The sequence below is a fragment of the Hemiscyllium ocellatum genome, chromosome 9 (genome assembly GCF_020745735.1).
Source record: "Hemiscyllium ocellatum isolate sHemOce1 chromosome 9, sHemOce1.pat.X.cur, whole genome shotgun sequence".
Lineage (NCBI taxonomy): Eukaryota > Metazoa > Chordata > Chondrichthyes > Orectolobiformes > Hemiscylliidae > Hemiscyllium > Hemiscyllium ocellatum.
The window spans coordinates 29,242,207-29,258,404 of record NC_083409.1 but is presented as its reverse complement, the minus strand read 5'-3'; the positions used below and the strand labels follow the sequence as shown (position 1 = coordinate 29,258,404).

General features: G+C 40.3%; 1 protein-coding gene across 2 annotated transcripts in view; it reads left to right on the top strand.

Moving 5' to 3' along the window:
• atf6 (activating transcription factor 6) overlaps window positions 1-16,198 on the top strand; it is a 327,368-nt gene that overhangs the window by 201,814 nt on the left and 109,356 nt on the right. For both annotated transcript variants that reach the window (XM_060830102.1, XM_060830103.1), the window contains one exon: window positions 9,742-9,826. In XM_060830102.1, the coding sequence (XP_060686085.1) occupies window positions 9,742-9,826 (85 nt within the window). The remainder of the gene's footprint in view (window positions 1-9,741; window positions 9,827-16,198) is intronic.

The window sequence follows — 16,198 nt, the reverse complement described above, 5'->3', positions numbered from 1 at the left end:
GCAGATTCTGAAGATCTGAAACAAAAACTGAAATTCCTGTAGAAACTCAGATCTGACAGCATCTACATTGGATATAGAACAGTACAGGCCTTTCAACCCATGATGTTCTGGTGAACAGTTATCTTAATCTAAGATCAACCTTTCCTCCACATCCCTCAATTTACTGCCATCCATGTGCTTGTTCTTGAAATGTGCCTAATGTCTCTGACTCTATTATCAACAGGTAATGCATTCCACACAACCACCATTCTGCGTAGAGAACTTCTGCAGAGAGAGAAAGTGGAGTTAATATTACGAGTTCATTGATCACAGGGCTAGAAACGTTGACTGTGTTTTCTGTCCGCAGATGCTGCATAATCTGCTGAGTTTCTCCAGCAATTTCTGTATTAGTTGTCCTGTATAGTTGTGTTTGAGCATTTCTTTGTATATGTTCATAATGATGGTCTTTAGTTCTTGAACCAGAGCCTGCGTGGGGCAGTGGCAAGCAAAGGCACAGTGACATGATAAGAAGTAGTAGGAACTGCAAGGGATAATGCCAGTTTAGGTTTCCAAGAATAGACCATGATATTGCATTTAGAGACAGACAATTGTCTGGAATATTGAAGTTCAGATCATGGAAGCTGTTCTCCCCAGAAAGGAATATGTTTTAAGGTCATCTCAAAATGCTTCACAGCTAATCAAATACTTGACAATGTGGCCACTGTTGTAATGTGGAGAATTGTGTCAGCCAATTTATGCACAACAAGGTCCCATGTCTAATGAGGATGTAAGTAACCACACAATATTTTCTTGTTTTCTTGTTGGTTGGGAACAGTTGTTAGTTGAAAGACTGTGAGAACTCATGTTCTTTTGTATTACAAAATCTGATATGGTCACTTCAGTGAGCAAGGCTTTGGTTTACCATAAAAGAAGCAAAGTGTTATTTTAAATTGATTGGAGCTGCACAAATATTGGGGCATTCCTCTTCTTCACATTCATCAAATAGAATGTTTTTACCATAGTTAGCACATTATTACTTAGTTGAAACAAGTTAATAACTTGAGCGACCCAGCAATAGGGGTTGTTCTTGAGAATACAAGTGATAATTGTAACACTCACCCTTCATATAGTGGGTTAACCTAGATTGAACTGACTGCTACTGTAATCTTAATAACCAACAGCTTTGAATGACAAAAATCAAAAGACTGAATGCTTACAATTTGTGCACATATGGAAACAGCTTTGCAGAACTTATATGAAGCAGCTGTGACACTGAAACATCTCTGCTGACGTGGCTGAGCTGATGAGCATCAACATTAGAAAGATCCCTGCTGTCACAAATTTGCCACCGCCTGAGAGATTTAAAAAAAACCCTTCTTATCTCCATCTTCACTAGGTGACCCCTTACTGTGAGATGATATCCTCACTGGTCCTAGACTCGTTCCCTGGGGGAAATCAACCTCTATCTAGCTACCCTGTAAAATCCTTAAGAATTTTATATGTTTCAGTAAGGTTACATTGTGTTCTTCTAAATTCAAATATGTAAAATTTCAGTCGATGTTGAAAGATATTAGACTATCGATATTCATAATTAGGACACAGCACAACTTCTTATTTTTCAACAGAAGGGCTTTTTGTTAAACAACCTCCAAATTAATGCTGCATGATTACAGAGCAGTATGAAAATACTTTACTTGCTTATCATTGAATAAGACCATGCCAATTTAACAAATTATATTATAATAGTTAAAGGACAAAATTTCCATGTGCCATGAACAAAAGGCGCCATCAATCTGAAAAGGAAAATGTTTAAGTCATCCAGTTAGAGGAGGTGGGAAATTACTGGTGAGAAGTTCAGATCTGACTCAAGCTGTTTAATTTAGCAGTTGATGCTCAGTATTAATGCTGTAGCACATGTCTCAACATTTGAAGACACATTGTCAGAATAAATATATTTGCCATAGTTAAGAGGCAGATAATGAGAATCTAATCTCATACAAAGCTTTGACAATAAAATAACTAACAGGGAGAAAGACAACTGGAATACTAATTTACACATTCGAGCAGTATTCTCTCCAATTTTTGCACATTTGTTCAAAAATGGAATGTAGGTCAATAAATGCCAGAGGACATTGCTTCAATTCTGAAATACAAATTGTACATAACAATGCATGCAATATATAGGTTACATGCTACTATACCACAAAAGAAATGTTCGTAGTCATTTGGATTCACTGTAAAGGTTTCGTAGAACGAGATTGTTGAGTGTGGAGCTCTCTGATGGGAGCTGTTCCACATTCTTGGAGAACATGTACCTGAGATGATTATTGCACTTCAACAAGGCGAAAACCAAAAGCAGGATTCTTCCATTATACCCAATTCATTACATTAAGTTCATTATCAAAAACACTTGAACAAGTTGATTAATTGTAAAAATCAATCAAAGTTCTATTTCAGCCAAAAGCAAGAAAGAACAAATGAAAAAAGTCAAGAATTAGAAACCCTAATTGTCTTATGAGTAGTCTTGTCCTTTTCCCTCCTCCATCTCTCTTCCCTCCTTTCAACAAAATTCCACTCCATTCAGGAAACTGAGGGGACCACAATTGGCCTTGGGGAAGATGGAGTGCGATAGTTGAGTGTGTTGGGGCAAGGGGAGAATGGGAAGGAGCAAGGGTAGAGGGAAAGAGAAAAACTGCAAGGGGAGGAGGGGGAAGGAGAGAGGTTGTAATTAAGTGAAAACACTTCCAATCCTGTGAACAAAGGAACATTAAGGTTATTAGTAGTTTTTTAAAAAAATCTCTCAGCCTCTGATATAATGAATTACTAGAATAAAATAGTAATTTGTTTTTATTTTACAAAAAAAAATGAAAAGTATTTAAGTTGCAATATTTTAGCATGTATATTAATAAAAGAAAGCAGAAAAATCTGAAAAGGGCGGCACAGTGGCACAATGGTAAGCACTGCTGCCTCACAGCACCAGAGACCGGGTTCAACTCCCGCCTCAGGCAACTGTCTGTGTGGAGTTTGCACATTCTCCCCGTGTCTGCATGGGTTTCCTCCGGGTGCTCCGATTTCCTCCCACTGTCCAAGCGGGCTGCTTGAATCCCATGTCACAAGGCTCTGCAGAAACTACCCCAAGAACCAATTTCATTGCCAATCCCAGGAAAGAAGATGTTGTAAAAGCTGCCCAAACGATTCCTGGGCGGCAGATGCAGGGCCAAAACTATCATGAAATGGACCCTGACAAAATGCCTTTATTCCATCTTCTGCCAATAAAAACAGAAAAAAATGAAATCAAGAGGGAAAATAAAAAGTACAGTAAAAGAAAAGCAACCAAAGTGGATGAATTCTGGGCACAGCCCAGAAACTACCTATTCCACCACTGCCATCTTAGAAAGGACCCATGAGCAGGAGCTGTGAACCATGGAGGAGAGTGGCTGAGACACGTTTCTTACTTACCTCAAGTTGAATCCTTACCTTCACTCCTGGAAGTAGTGCATAGCAGGAGAAATAGGAAACACTTAAATGATTAATTTATTGATAGTATTCATTATTACTCAATTATTAATAAATAGATATGGTATCTCCACATTAAGACTGCATTTATTCAGGAACTACTGCAGGGAAAATTCTGTTGAATGGTGTTGTATTGAACATTGTATCAATTGATTGATTTAAATCTGAGATTGACATCTGGGACGTCGTAAAAGTGGGAGGAACTTGCTGATTAAAATATCCTCCTTCAAGAATATACATACTGGAAACACTTCGGTCATGACCTCATCAATCTATAGAGATGTGATTCAGACAATGGCTTGGTGTGAAGATGCATGTGTTCATTGTTTTAGGGAAAAAGAAAATTCTAATTTATGCTTGTTGTCTTGTGCTAATTTATTAATAGGGATATATAAAAAATTAGTGCATTCCCAAGTATATTGTGACTAAATTTAATGGGTTTGTTGAGGAATATTTGGAGAAATATTGAAGGTAACTATTGAGAGTATCAATAATTCTTTTCTTGCTCTGCTTATGTGTGAGTCCAAATATTTTGTCCATCAACACTCATATGGAAGGTTAACGAGAATGAAAAATATCCTTTGAGAAACAGAAAGTAACTCTCAAGAGGAGCCATTGATAAAGCTTATATATTTTGCCCTGTGCACAGGAAATGGGTACATGAGATTTACTTCCATGTTTCCCTCCCCCTTTAATCCCAAATACTATTGTCGTTTTGTCAAGGGTAGTGAGATCAGCTCACCAGTTGTGTCACAGATGGATTCTGATTCATGTTATGTTCGTGTGAAACCTGAAGTGATAACATGACGCTAAGCTGCATGTTATATGTTGGCCAAAGGTTGACACGTGACTGAAAAACAGAAGCCTGATTCTGAGAGTAATTGAGTGGGAAGTTAATTGGTGGTATCCAAGGTCAGGTGATCAAAGTGAGACTTGACAAAGTACGCAATAAATTTTAGAATGACATAGGTTCACTGGATAAAAGTGAATTATAGCATGATAAACATTCATTCATTCATTCAAAACTGAAAGTTGATGTGAATTTCACATTTCTAATACCCCTTTGCAAGATTAACTCTTCGTTCTGGCCACGTCAGAAGGAAACCCCAAATATGCTAAGTACTTGGCAATTTTCATCCTTTTCCAGCTGGTGTGCAAAATTGCCAATAACCATTTGCTCTTTTTGGAAGAGCTTGCAGGCATTGTTATTTCCCCATAACAGTGCCCAGGGATGCTCATACAGAGGAAGGAGGACTATGAGGTTGGATGGGAGATCCCCTGAGGTTATGGATGGTCTGGGAGATGATGGTTTGGTGGTGGGAGGTGGGGTCATGGTCAAGGGGGCAATAGGAGGAGGCGGTGATGAGGTTATGGATGGTCTGGGAGATGATGGTTTGGTGGTGGGAGGTGGGGTCATGGTCAAGGTGGCAATAGGAGGAGGCAATAGGACCTCCTGCCCAAACTCCACAAACCTGACTGCCCCGGCCAACCCATTGTCTCAGCCTGCTCCTGCCCCACCGAACTCATCTCCGCGTACCTCGACACGGTTCTGTCCCCTTTAGTCCAAGAACTCCCCACCTACGTTCGGGACACCATCCACGCCCTCCATCTCCTCCATGATTTTCGCTTCCCGGTCCCCAACGCCTTATCTTCACGATGGACATCCAGTCCCTGTACACCTCCATCCCCCATCACGAAGAATTCAAAGTCCTCCGCTTCTTCCTTTCCCGCCGCACCAACCAGTACCCTTCCACTGACACCCTCCTTCGACTGACTGAACTGGTCCTCACCCTGAATAACTTCTCTTTCCAATTCTCCCACTTCCTCCAAACTAAAGGAGTTGCCATGGGCACCCGCATGGGCCCCAGCTATGCCTGTCTCTTTGTAGGATATGTAGAACAGTCCATCTTCCGCAACTACACTAGCACCACCCCCCACCTTTTCCTCCGCTACATCGATGACTGTATCGGCGCTGCCTCATGCTCCCAAGAGGAGGTTGAACAGTTCATCAACTTTACCAACACCTTCCATCCCGACCTCAAATTCACCTGGACTGTCTCAGACTCCTCCCTCCCTTCCTAGACCTTTCCATTTCTATCTCGGGCGACAGACTCAACACAGACATCTACTATAAACCGACTGACTCCCACAGCTACCTGGACTACACCTCCTCCCACCCTGCCCCCTGTAAAAACTCCATCCCATATTCCCAATTCCTTCGTCTCCGTCGCATCTGCTCCCAGGAGGACCAGTTCCAATACCGTACAGCCCAGATGATCTCCTTCTTCAAGGACCGCAGATTCCCCCCAGACGTGATCGACGATGCCCTCCACCGCATCTCCTCGACTTCCTGCTCCTCCGCCCTTGAGCCCCGCCCCTCCAACCGCCACCAAGACAACACCCCACTGGTTCTCACCTACCATCCCACCAACCTCCGTATACAGCTTATCATCCGCCGTCATTTCCGCCAACTCCAAACGACCCCACCACCAGGGATATATTTCCCTCCCCTCTCCAATCAGCGTTCCGCAAAGACCACTCCCTTCGTGACTCCCTCGTCAGGTCCACACCCCCCACCAACCCAACCTCCACTCCCGGCACCTTCCCCTGCAACCGCAGGAAATGCAAAACTTGCGCCCACACCTCCTCCTTTACTTCACTCCAAGGCCCCAAGGGATCCTTCCATATCCGCCACAAGTTCACCTGCACCTCCACACACATCATCTATTGCATCCGATGCACCCGATGTGGCCTCCTCTATATTGGGGAGACGGGCCACCTACTTGCAGAACGCTTCAGGGAACACCTCTGGGACGCCCGAACCAACCAACCCAACCGCCCCGTGGCTCAACACTTTAACTCTCCCTCCCACTCCACCGAAGACATGCAGGTCCATGGACTCCTCCATCGCCAGAACATAACAACACGACGGTTGGAGGAAGAGCGCCTCATCTTCCGCCTGGGAACCCTCCAGCCACAAGGGATGAACCCGGATTTCTCCAGTTTCCTCATTTCCCCTCCCTCCACCTTGTCTCAGTCGATTCCCTTGAACTCAGCACCGCCCTCCTAACCTGCAATCCTCTTCCTGACCTCTCCGCCCCCACCCCACTCCGACCTATCACCCTCACCTTGACCTCCTTCCACCTATCACATCTCCATTGCCCCTCCCCCAAGTCCCTCCTCCCTACCTTTTATCTTAGCCTGCCTGGCACCCTCTCCTCATTCCTGATGAAGGGCTCTGGCCCGAAACGTCGAATTTCCTGTTCCTTGGATGCTGCCTAACCTGCTGTGCTTTAACCAGCAACACATTTTCTGCTCATACAGAGGGTTACCTTATATATTAAGCAATGGCCAACATTGATGTATTCGCATACCTTCACTGACAGACTGATTTATGTCCAGCAATGAGCAACAATTAGACTTTGATTTGGCATATGAGCCACTTCTTCGTGCTCTGTCAGTTAAAGCTATTAAAAGTCACAGGGCTACACTGGTTCAGGCAATCTATCATTCTTTAGAAAGAGCTATAATCTATGTATTGGTATTGCATATTGCATGAGATTACTTGCTCACCCATTGTGTGCTTTGTGTATTTGATATACTTAGGCATGATGCTTAGATCTTCAACTACCCCAAAAAGAGTGAAAAATGTGAAGTGTTACGTGTTGAAGGAATTCTCAGCCAATTCAAGAAAAGCTGGCAGTGAGATCCTTGTATTATGCTAAAATTCTACTGAGATCAACACAACTGCTTTAAATCACACAATCAGGATCTGTATAGCCAAATTATTGACATTTCATTATGGCAACCTTTGTTAAATAACTCCAAGGGGTATTGTAAGAATGTAGACAGTCTGGAACAGCAAGGCAAACAATAGTTAAAATATGAGAAGTTTTTAAAAAATTGTTGCGTGGAAATCCACTATTACGTTGCTTAGTAACAAATAATATTTTTCATTCCTTTTGGAGTGAAAGGAGAGAATGACTGACATTTGAAACAATTTATTTACTGTGCTATGTTTCATAAGGGAAACATGCAGTAATGTTGAAGTTATCCTGATGTAAGAAAGATTAGACTTTTTTTGCTTTTGAATCAGTTTTTCTTAAATCTTTGATTTTTTAAAAATTTATTTTTGTCACATATAGCGCGCCCCCCCCCCCCCCCCAAAAAATAATTCATGGCGTTTGATTCTGTTGTATAATGCATTCATGTTAGGAAATGGGCTGCCTTGTGCAATCTTAATTTCAGCACTTTATTAGCTTGCATGGTTCTAATAATTCCTCTTCCTTTTTCTGCCATCTCAGAGCCTTCAATAATTATGATGTACATGTATACAGTCACTGGCTTCAATTATGTGCAAGGTGATGCTAGGTGTAAAAGAGGATGTCTTAACTAAACATTTAAGTAATAAAATACTACTTCAAATCAACAATTCAACACCTTTTCCAACTTCTTTAGCCTCCCAGTAGTGTCCTCCCAGTAAAGTAATTTGGCTTTCTCTGAATTTTCTTTACTTCAAATGTATTGTGTAGCTGTTCTTGTAGAGCAGATTCTAACTCAAAATGTTTGCAGGTATCTGATAATGTAAGTAACTAGATACATCATTTTAGCTTTTATCATTTATATATCAGTCATTATAAAATAAAGCTGATAAGTCATAACAGATATCACATTATCCAGTGCACCTTGGACTGAGTTTTTTGGTTTCTAAGTGAATTTTAGTCCACTCAAAAAAAACTAGTTCAATGATGTTTGGAGAGAGATATCAGAAGTACTTGTTAATTTGGGTCAGCTTTCCCTCTTGTCACAGGTGAGGAAATAGCTGACTACTTTTATTGAACACTTGAAGGTTATCCTGCTATCATTTATTTTTCTCATGTGTTTCTATTCAGCTGCATCATTTCTGATAATGTCTAGGACTCACTTAACAGGTCAACATCTGATGAACTTGAGAATCACTAAGATAGTGGAAATGTGTCTGTGTGCTCTTAGACCTTGGTTATAGGTGAGACAATACTATGGCTTTAAGAGGTGTATGGTCCTGGTATTTGTTGTCAAGAAAGGTTAAAATAGAGGTGTGCATAGTCTGCCCAAAGCCATTAAAGTAAACAGCTTGTGACGCCTTAGTCTTTTCTAAAGTTGGAACATTAGAAGCATCCTGAATGGGTGGGATCAAGCGCTCCCACAGTAACAGGATTTTTAACTTAAGCAGTTGTTAGCATCTTGAAGCTGGATGTGGAAGCTCTTATTCCCCTCTCTCTGTTATATATAAAAGCTGGGGTTCTCTTCCTCCTGCTAGAATTGCATGCAAACATCTGTTTAACTGAATTTGCCCTTGCCAAGGGTATGCTTATGGGATGTTAATGAATTGAAACAGTTCATTAATCACAGTTAATATATCTGTTATTTCATTAAGCATTTCACTTGAGTTACAGTTAAGACATTTTATTTTTACTTTGTCTGTATTTTAACTGTAGAGTAAAAATTAAGTGTGTTTCACTTAGTGTTGAGTAGTTTGACCAGTTGAACTGCATCTGGAACATAGCACCTTACATTTACCTTTAAAATAAAAAAATGTTATGGTCTAGACTATTTCTTAATATATTTTGAGGGGGTTTGGTCTGGTCCATAACACAAGAAACCGTTGAAGACACTGGTGTAGGATAATATAACCCAAAAAGAGAAAACGCGCATTTACATCATGTTTTAAGTAATCTAGTCTTATTCTAAATTGTAGAACAGCCATGTTGTACTTATTGCCTTGTCCTTTGTTTCGCACAATCCATTTTTTAATGTTTTGATGATTCAATCTAAACAAGAATCAAGAAAAAATATATTAAAGTTACAGAAAGAGGATTAAGAAGTGGGAAAGCAAGATTGGACTCTCAGGAAAAAGGAAACAGAAGGGATAAATTTTTTCAATTTTGCAATTTTATTCTTTTAAAACTTATGAACAGCCCAATAAGGATTCTGAACCACTAAATTAATAGCGTTTGAGGGAAAAAGACAAAAGCTCACATCTTTCAGTCTTCCAAGTTTAATTGGATGGTTGGATGGATGGATGGTTGGAAGAATGAACTTGTTTTTGTTTGTCAAACATTTTTTAAAGTTTATTTGGTTTTAGAAACTAATTTGCAGTTAAAATTAGTTTGAAAGAAGACAAGGTTTTAAAACTTGCAGGGTTGAGCATGAGTTTCAATTTGTTTCAGAATGTGTTGTAACAGCATATGTCTCTTTGTATTTCAGGATCACCTTTTGCTCCCAGCTATTAGCCATAATAAGACAACCAGACCGAAAATGTCTCTTGTACTACCAGCAATGAAAGTGGGTGGTAGGTACTCTTTCTTTTTTTCGTGGAGGTGAACATCTTGACTGCAAAACGGATGTGGCAAATGTACTTAGTTATTATTCATTAGGTGATGACTTAATTTGATCAATAATTCATGTTGTAAGGAAAACCTGAAAGAAGTACATTTTCTAGGTGACTTGGACAAGATATACAGAGATGAAAATTTGCAAAGACATGAATGATAGGAAAGGTACCAGATTGTTTACACCTTCAAGTAGTTTGTAAATCTCCTCTGATGTATGTGAGAAAAAAGCCATCTTTGTTCTGATTTTCCAAGAACAGCACTACAGAGGCAATATTGCTGTTGTTCATGAAACACGGAAAAGAGAATGTTACATATATTTACTGGTGACAATCTTTATTGAAAGAGCAATGACCTTGAGCAATATGCCTTTATTGAGGTTGTTTCAGTTATTTTGAAGTTCATAATTTGATAACTGAGAGAAGTTCAGAGAATGTACAATAATTGAACTGACAAAGTAATGTGCTGAGAGTTTAACCTAATGAATGAATATTAAATTAACAATTTTAAACATAAAAGGCTGAACATGATCAACGGAGAAGGCTTTAACTACAAAGTGGAGAGGAGTTGAGTTCTGATTTGATGAATAAAATTAATTTAAGATCTACTTGTCACGTAGAAAATCGCTGAAAGAATCTCATGAGTATGAAACTGTTAATATCAAAGCTGGATAAGTGCTGGGGTGAGCCTTAATTAGAGACAAAAAAAACTGCAGACGCTGGAATCCAAAGTAGACAAGGTGAAGGCTGGAAGAACACAGCAAGCTAGGCAGCATCAGGAGATGGAGAAGCCAATGTTTTGGGTATAACAGGAATGGAGGTGGGGCAGGCGGATCCACAGTCAGGGAGAGGGGTTAGTTGGAGAGAGGGATGCAATGGTGAAGTAGTGATAGATAAACACAGGTGGTGGGTAAGACCTAGTTGGGAGGAATGAATCTGGTTGATAGCTGGAAGGAAGGGTCACTAAGTGGAATGGAAGGGAGGAGGCCGGGCTAGAGATCTAGTCGGGGGATGGGTGGGAAGGTTATTGGAAATTGCAGAATTCAGTGTTGTGTCCTCCATGCTATAGGTTGCCCAGGTGAAAGTTGAGGTGTTCCTCCATTTGCGATCTGATTCACTATGGCAATGGAAGAGGCTGAGGATGAACATGTCAGAGAGGGAGAAGGAAGGGGAATTGAAATGGGTGGTGACTGGGACGTCAGGCTGGCACTTCCAGGCCTAGCTCAGATGCTTGCCAAAACATTTCCTTAGGCTTTTGCCTATATTGCCTAAACTAAATTAGTCACATGAACCTAGTTAATTTTAAGGATCATATTTAAAAGTTTTCGGATTTTATGATGTACTGTCTCTCACACCAATGGCTATACTTGAATTCTCAGTGTCCAATCCTGCTGTCCAAAACCATGCTTTAGGAGTGATAATTTGTAAAATAAAAACTTGTTTGTGGTAGTTTTGGATGTTTGACCTTGTGAAGGATTTGAGTGAGGGAGAATTTGGAGAGCAGAGGTAATGAATAATTCTGCAACTCGGAGATTCTTATGAGGTAATAAGATCCAAATTTTGATTTGCTGAGGCAAATTCTTGATGTAACTGCAGGTACTGTATATTTTGAGTGGAGAACTCAAAATTGTAAACAACAAATAAATAAAACTTAAACAAGAAATCAGACTAAAATAAACCACCACACAGAATTTTAAACGTATGGAATAAATTCTCAGCCAGTACTTTAGATTTTAAAAAAAACTTCCTGTAAAGACTATACTCCATTCTCTCAGTTTCTCTGTCTCTGTTAATGCCAACTTTGACAAGGGGCCTCTGAAATGTCCACCTTCTTCCTCAAGCAAGGATTCCTGAACACCATGGTTGTCAGGGCCCTCAGGAGGTCCAACTCATTTCCTGCACTTGAGCCCTCACCCCCTCTTTTTCCTCCTACAACAGGATAGGGTACTCCTAATTCTCACCTACCATCCCACCAGCATGCACATCCAGAGGATCATTAATCAACATTTCTGCCATCTCTTGTAGGATGCCACCATCAGACACGCATTCCCATTCCCTCCCTTGTCAATCTTCCGCAAGACCATTTGCTACAGGACACGCTGGTCCACAACTCCTTCACTTCCCCACAGCAGAGGTAAGGCCTGCCCATTTACTTCCTCCCTCCTCAGTATTCAAGGGCCCAAACACCTTCCAAGTCAAGCAGAGCTTTACCTGCATTTCACTCAATTTAGTCTACTGCATTTGCTGCTCACAATGTGGTCTCCTTTACATTGGGGAAATGAAGCAAAGACTGGGTGACCGCTTTGCAGAATATCTATGACCTATCCACAAAAAAGACCTTGAGCTTCCAGTTGTCTGTCACTTCAACACACCACCATGTTCCTGGGCCAATATCTCAGTCTCAGGCTTGGTGCAGTGCTCCGGTGAAGCTCAGTGCAAGCTGGAAGAATAGCACATCATTTTCCACTTGGGAACTCTGCAGCCTTCTGGACTCCATATTGAGTTCAACAGTTTTACAGCTTGAGGCACCTTCTCCCATGTCCTTACCCCAAACCCCAAACACTCGGCCTTGTTATCAAATGGTCTGCTGTTACACACAAAGCCATTGTTAGTCATGAATAGTCCCCATTAGCAGCTGTTCATTCTCTGAGGCTGATTGTTATCCAATTCTTTCTGTCCAACTGTTTTCTCTCTCTTTGGGCTCTACCTCCACCTATCATTTACTCCTTACCCTCACCCTATCTTCTGAATAAAAACTAACCTTTCCTAGCTACCATCAGTTCTGAAGAAGGGTCACTGGACCTGAAACCTTAGCTCTTATTTCTGTCCATAGATGTTGCCAGCCAGCTGATGTTTTCTGTATTGTTACGAGATTCATTTATCCAAAAATGTGTTGAATTATTATGAAAGGGATACGCAGACATGAGAACAATTCCAAAACAATGTTGAATAAGAAAGGTTTTTAACCTCTGGTCAAGTGAGTGTTAAGGCAGTGAGGGCAAATGATCATGGACAACACAATTTACTTACTGCATCCACTTTCACATGTAATTTAAAATAGGCATGATGTAGAACTTTCAACCATTACTTCAAGGAGAAATGCAAGTTTAAATAAATTAGACAGATCTGTCGCATAGCTTTTTCATTCTGCTTCTCTAATGCTGAATTATGCATACAAATTGTCAATCACAAAAATGCACACATTGCAAATTTAGTCCAGTAAGATTTAAAAAACATGCTCTCTGACAAATAACACTTGCTTTTATTATAAGTGATCAGGGCTTTTCTTGGAAAGGATTCATTAAGAAGTATGGAATGAAAACCCATACTTAATAGTCTATGGTCCTCATCCCCAAGAAAGTCCATCCGATATCATAAGTTGAGGTGATGGCAAAGAAACATTTCTGACAGAAAATAATGCAAGATTTTAGGTTGTAGTTATACTAAGTTTATGTCTACATTAAATTAGCTTTTTGTTTGGTTATTGACACACTGGTTTCCTGTGGCTCATATTCCAAAGCAATAAAACCATGTTGAACATAGTAAAACAATTAGAAATTAACACTCAAGTTTTTGCAGTATTCAATCGGAATAGCAGTATTTGTATACTAAGACCAAAGTGAACTTCAGAATCCAGGAAAACAAAAATATGAATCCAGTCATAATTTTCCTAACCCAGTAATTACTGAAAAATTACTAATGTATTCTTTGTATAATTGATATGATTTATCACATATTTTATCCTTTTGTAAAAAGTAGGTATGAGAAAGTCTGTCAGTTAAATTATGGATAGTGGCATTACATTTTTTTCAGTATCACAAGAACACTTTATCCAACTAATTTCATTAATTTTCATACTCGTGTTTCAACCTCCTGCCGAAAAGCAGTTCCTTATTACTTAATTCCTGAAGAAGGGCTCATGCCCGAAACGTCAATTCTCCTGCTCCTTGGATGCTGCCTGACCTGCTGCGCTTTCCCAGCAACACATTTTCAGCTCCTTATTACTTAAGACAACTTCTGGTTTTCAACTACAAAGTCTTCCTTACTTGTGTTAACCTCAGATGAAAGAGATTTGCCTTCTCTCCACTGTTGCATTCATCTATCAATGCTTTCCCAGACCTGATGGTTTATAGCAGCTTTTGAAGGAATCGTGCAGTGTAGTCTGTAGCCATGTACATTGCAGGATTACTTTGAAGTAATGGGTTCTGGAATGCATTATGATGTCTCATAAATAAATTAGATGGATCTGTCACATATCTTTTTCATTCTGCTTCTTTAATGCTGCATTTTATCAAAGTGTCAACCATAAAGATGCACACATTACAAACTTAGACCAGTCGGATTTCAGTGCTCAACTTTTCTTTTTGCAATTACAACACCTTCTCTGAAATGGAGAATGTTTTACTGGATAATTCCCCTTCCCCTGCCCTGAAGCCATGCTGGGGGCCATTGTTTCTGGCACAAGGTGGAAAGGTTCATGCAGCATAGGAGAACTAGCATTTTATTATGATCCTCTGTGCTGTAGAACGTAGGCTAGGCAAAACAATTTCCCAGAAAAAATACTGGAGGGCAAAATGACTCATTACAGTTATGTCCTATCCATGACTTACAACACTTGACTGTAGCATTTTCATCAGTTACAAAAAATATTTATTGTATTCAACAGTTTCAAGATTTACAGCAATCTAATATTAATAGTCTCTGATTAAAAAAGAACAATTCACCAATGTTTGTTGGTTTTGGATTCATTTTCTTCAAAAGTTCTGGCCAAACCTAAGTAAACTTTGTTTCAAGCCGAGATTTCCTCTTGAAGACTTTGCTGGGATCTTTTGCCTCGAAGCCAAGGATTTGACATTTTATTTGTTGTTTCATTGCCTGCTGATCTCCACAGGACACACTACATGGGGAGATAGTGATTGGAAGAGTTTTGATTTTGAGTTTTACACGTTCATTGTCACCTTTTGTCAGTTTTAGTTTTGAGCATTTTTATTCTGGTATTGTCACATTTCCCAGGAGCACAAAATTCTTCTTGGTGCCAATTGTTCCTGTTGATGTCCATTGTGTTCATTTATGAGTTAGAAGATTTTAGAATGAAAGTGCCTTCATTTCTAGGTATTCTTTTGGAGGTATACAGATGAAGCTTTAGATGTAAAAGAACTTATTTCATTTGAAAAAATAAATTGAACTAATTGTGCCAGTGCATTTTTGTCAAATTTTCATTCAAATTGATAGTCAAGTCCGGATGAAAGCTCCATTCTAGCAATCATTTCTTAGTCATGACAAAGATGTTGTAGTCATTGGAACCAACTTGGTCTCGTTGATTACGAGGCTGTTGATTGGCCCAGGGTTAACAACCCCAATCAGGAAAGCTCTGGCTGACCAAGATAACCAGGAGATCTGAATCTCCTCAGCTCAGGCAACTGACTCCAAACTGGCTGACTACAGCCAGCATACTGTCCATAAGCAACTCGAGGTTGACTGGTGATAGGATACTGGTCTCTGTGCAATTATTTCAGTGGTGATGGGAGAAGACAGGATGTGCCTAAAGAACATTCGCTTGCTACAGTCATCTTGGAATTGGGGTAAGCATGTCTGGCATCATGCCTTTATTTGGGAAGCTTGACTCATTTGATCCTGTTGTCCAAGACTGAGCCTGGCGTGTGGAAAGAATGTGATATTTTTTCCAGGCAAATGACATTGAGGCAGATGATAAGCAACAAGTAATCTTTCTGACTCTTTGCAGACCTGCAGCATTCTTGGTTATTAGGTGCTCAACTTTCCCAGATACACCAGACACTAAATCTTTCAAAAGTTGATGGAGTTGGTGAAGGAATATTATGACACCAAACTCCCCCTAATTCTGAGATGCTGTCTGTTTTATTTGGCTGTTTGAAGGGTGAGAACAGGGGAATCTGTACTGGGATATTTGATGAAGTTGAGATGACTAGCAGAGGCATCTGATTTTGGAATAATCAGATGCTCAGAGACCATTTGGTATGTGGGATTAATGACATAACCATGCACAAGTGTCTGCTAGCTGATGTCCAGCTGACCTTCAAGCCGGCAACACAACTGGCGTTGTTATTCGAAAATGCAGTAACTGGATCATAGGAGCTTCAGGGCATCCCAAAGGAAGTGGACTGTCTCACCTCTCCAACTGAGCTGTGGGAACAGCACTTGAGCACAGGCAATTGCAGAGCCTCGCACAGGGTGTATCCTGAGCAAAGGGACCCTAGGCCAGCCCATAGCCAAATCCCACAACAAAGCTGTGCCTTGGCCAAGTGGCTAAAATGTTCTTTAGGATCTGAACCAGCAAGCTATTGTAGTTGCTGC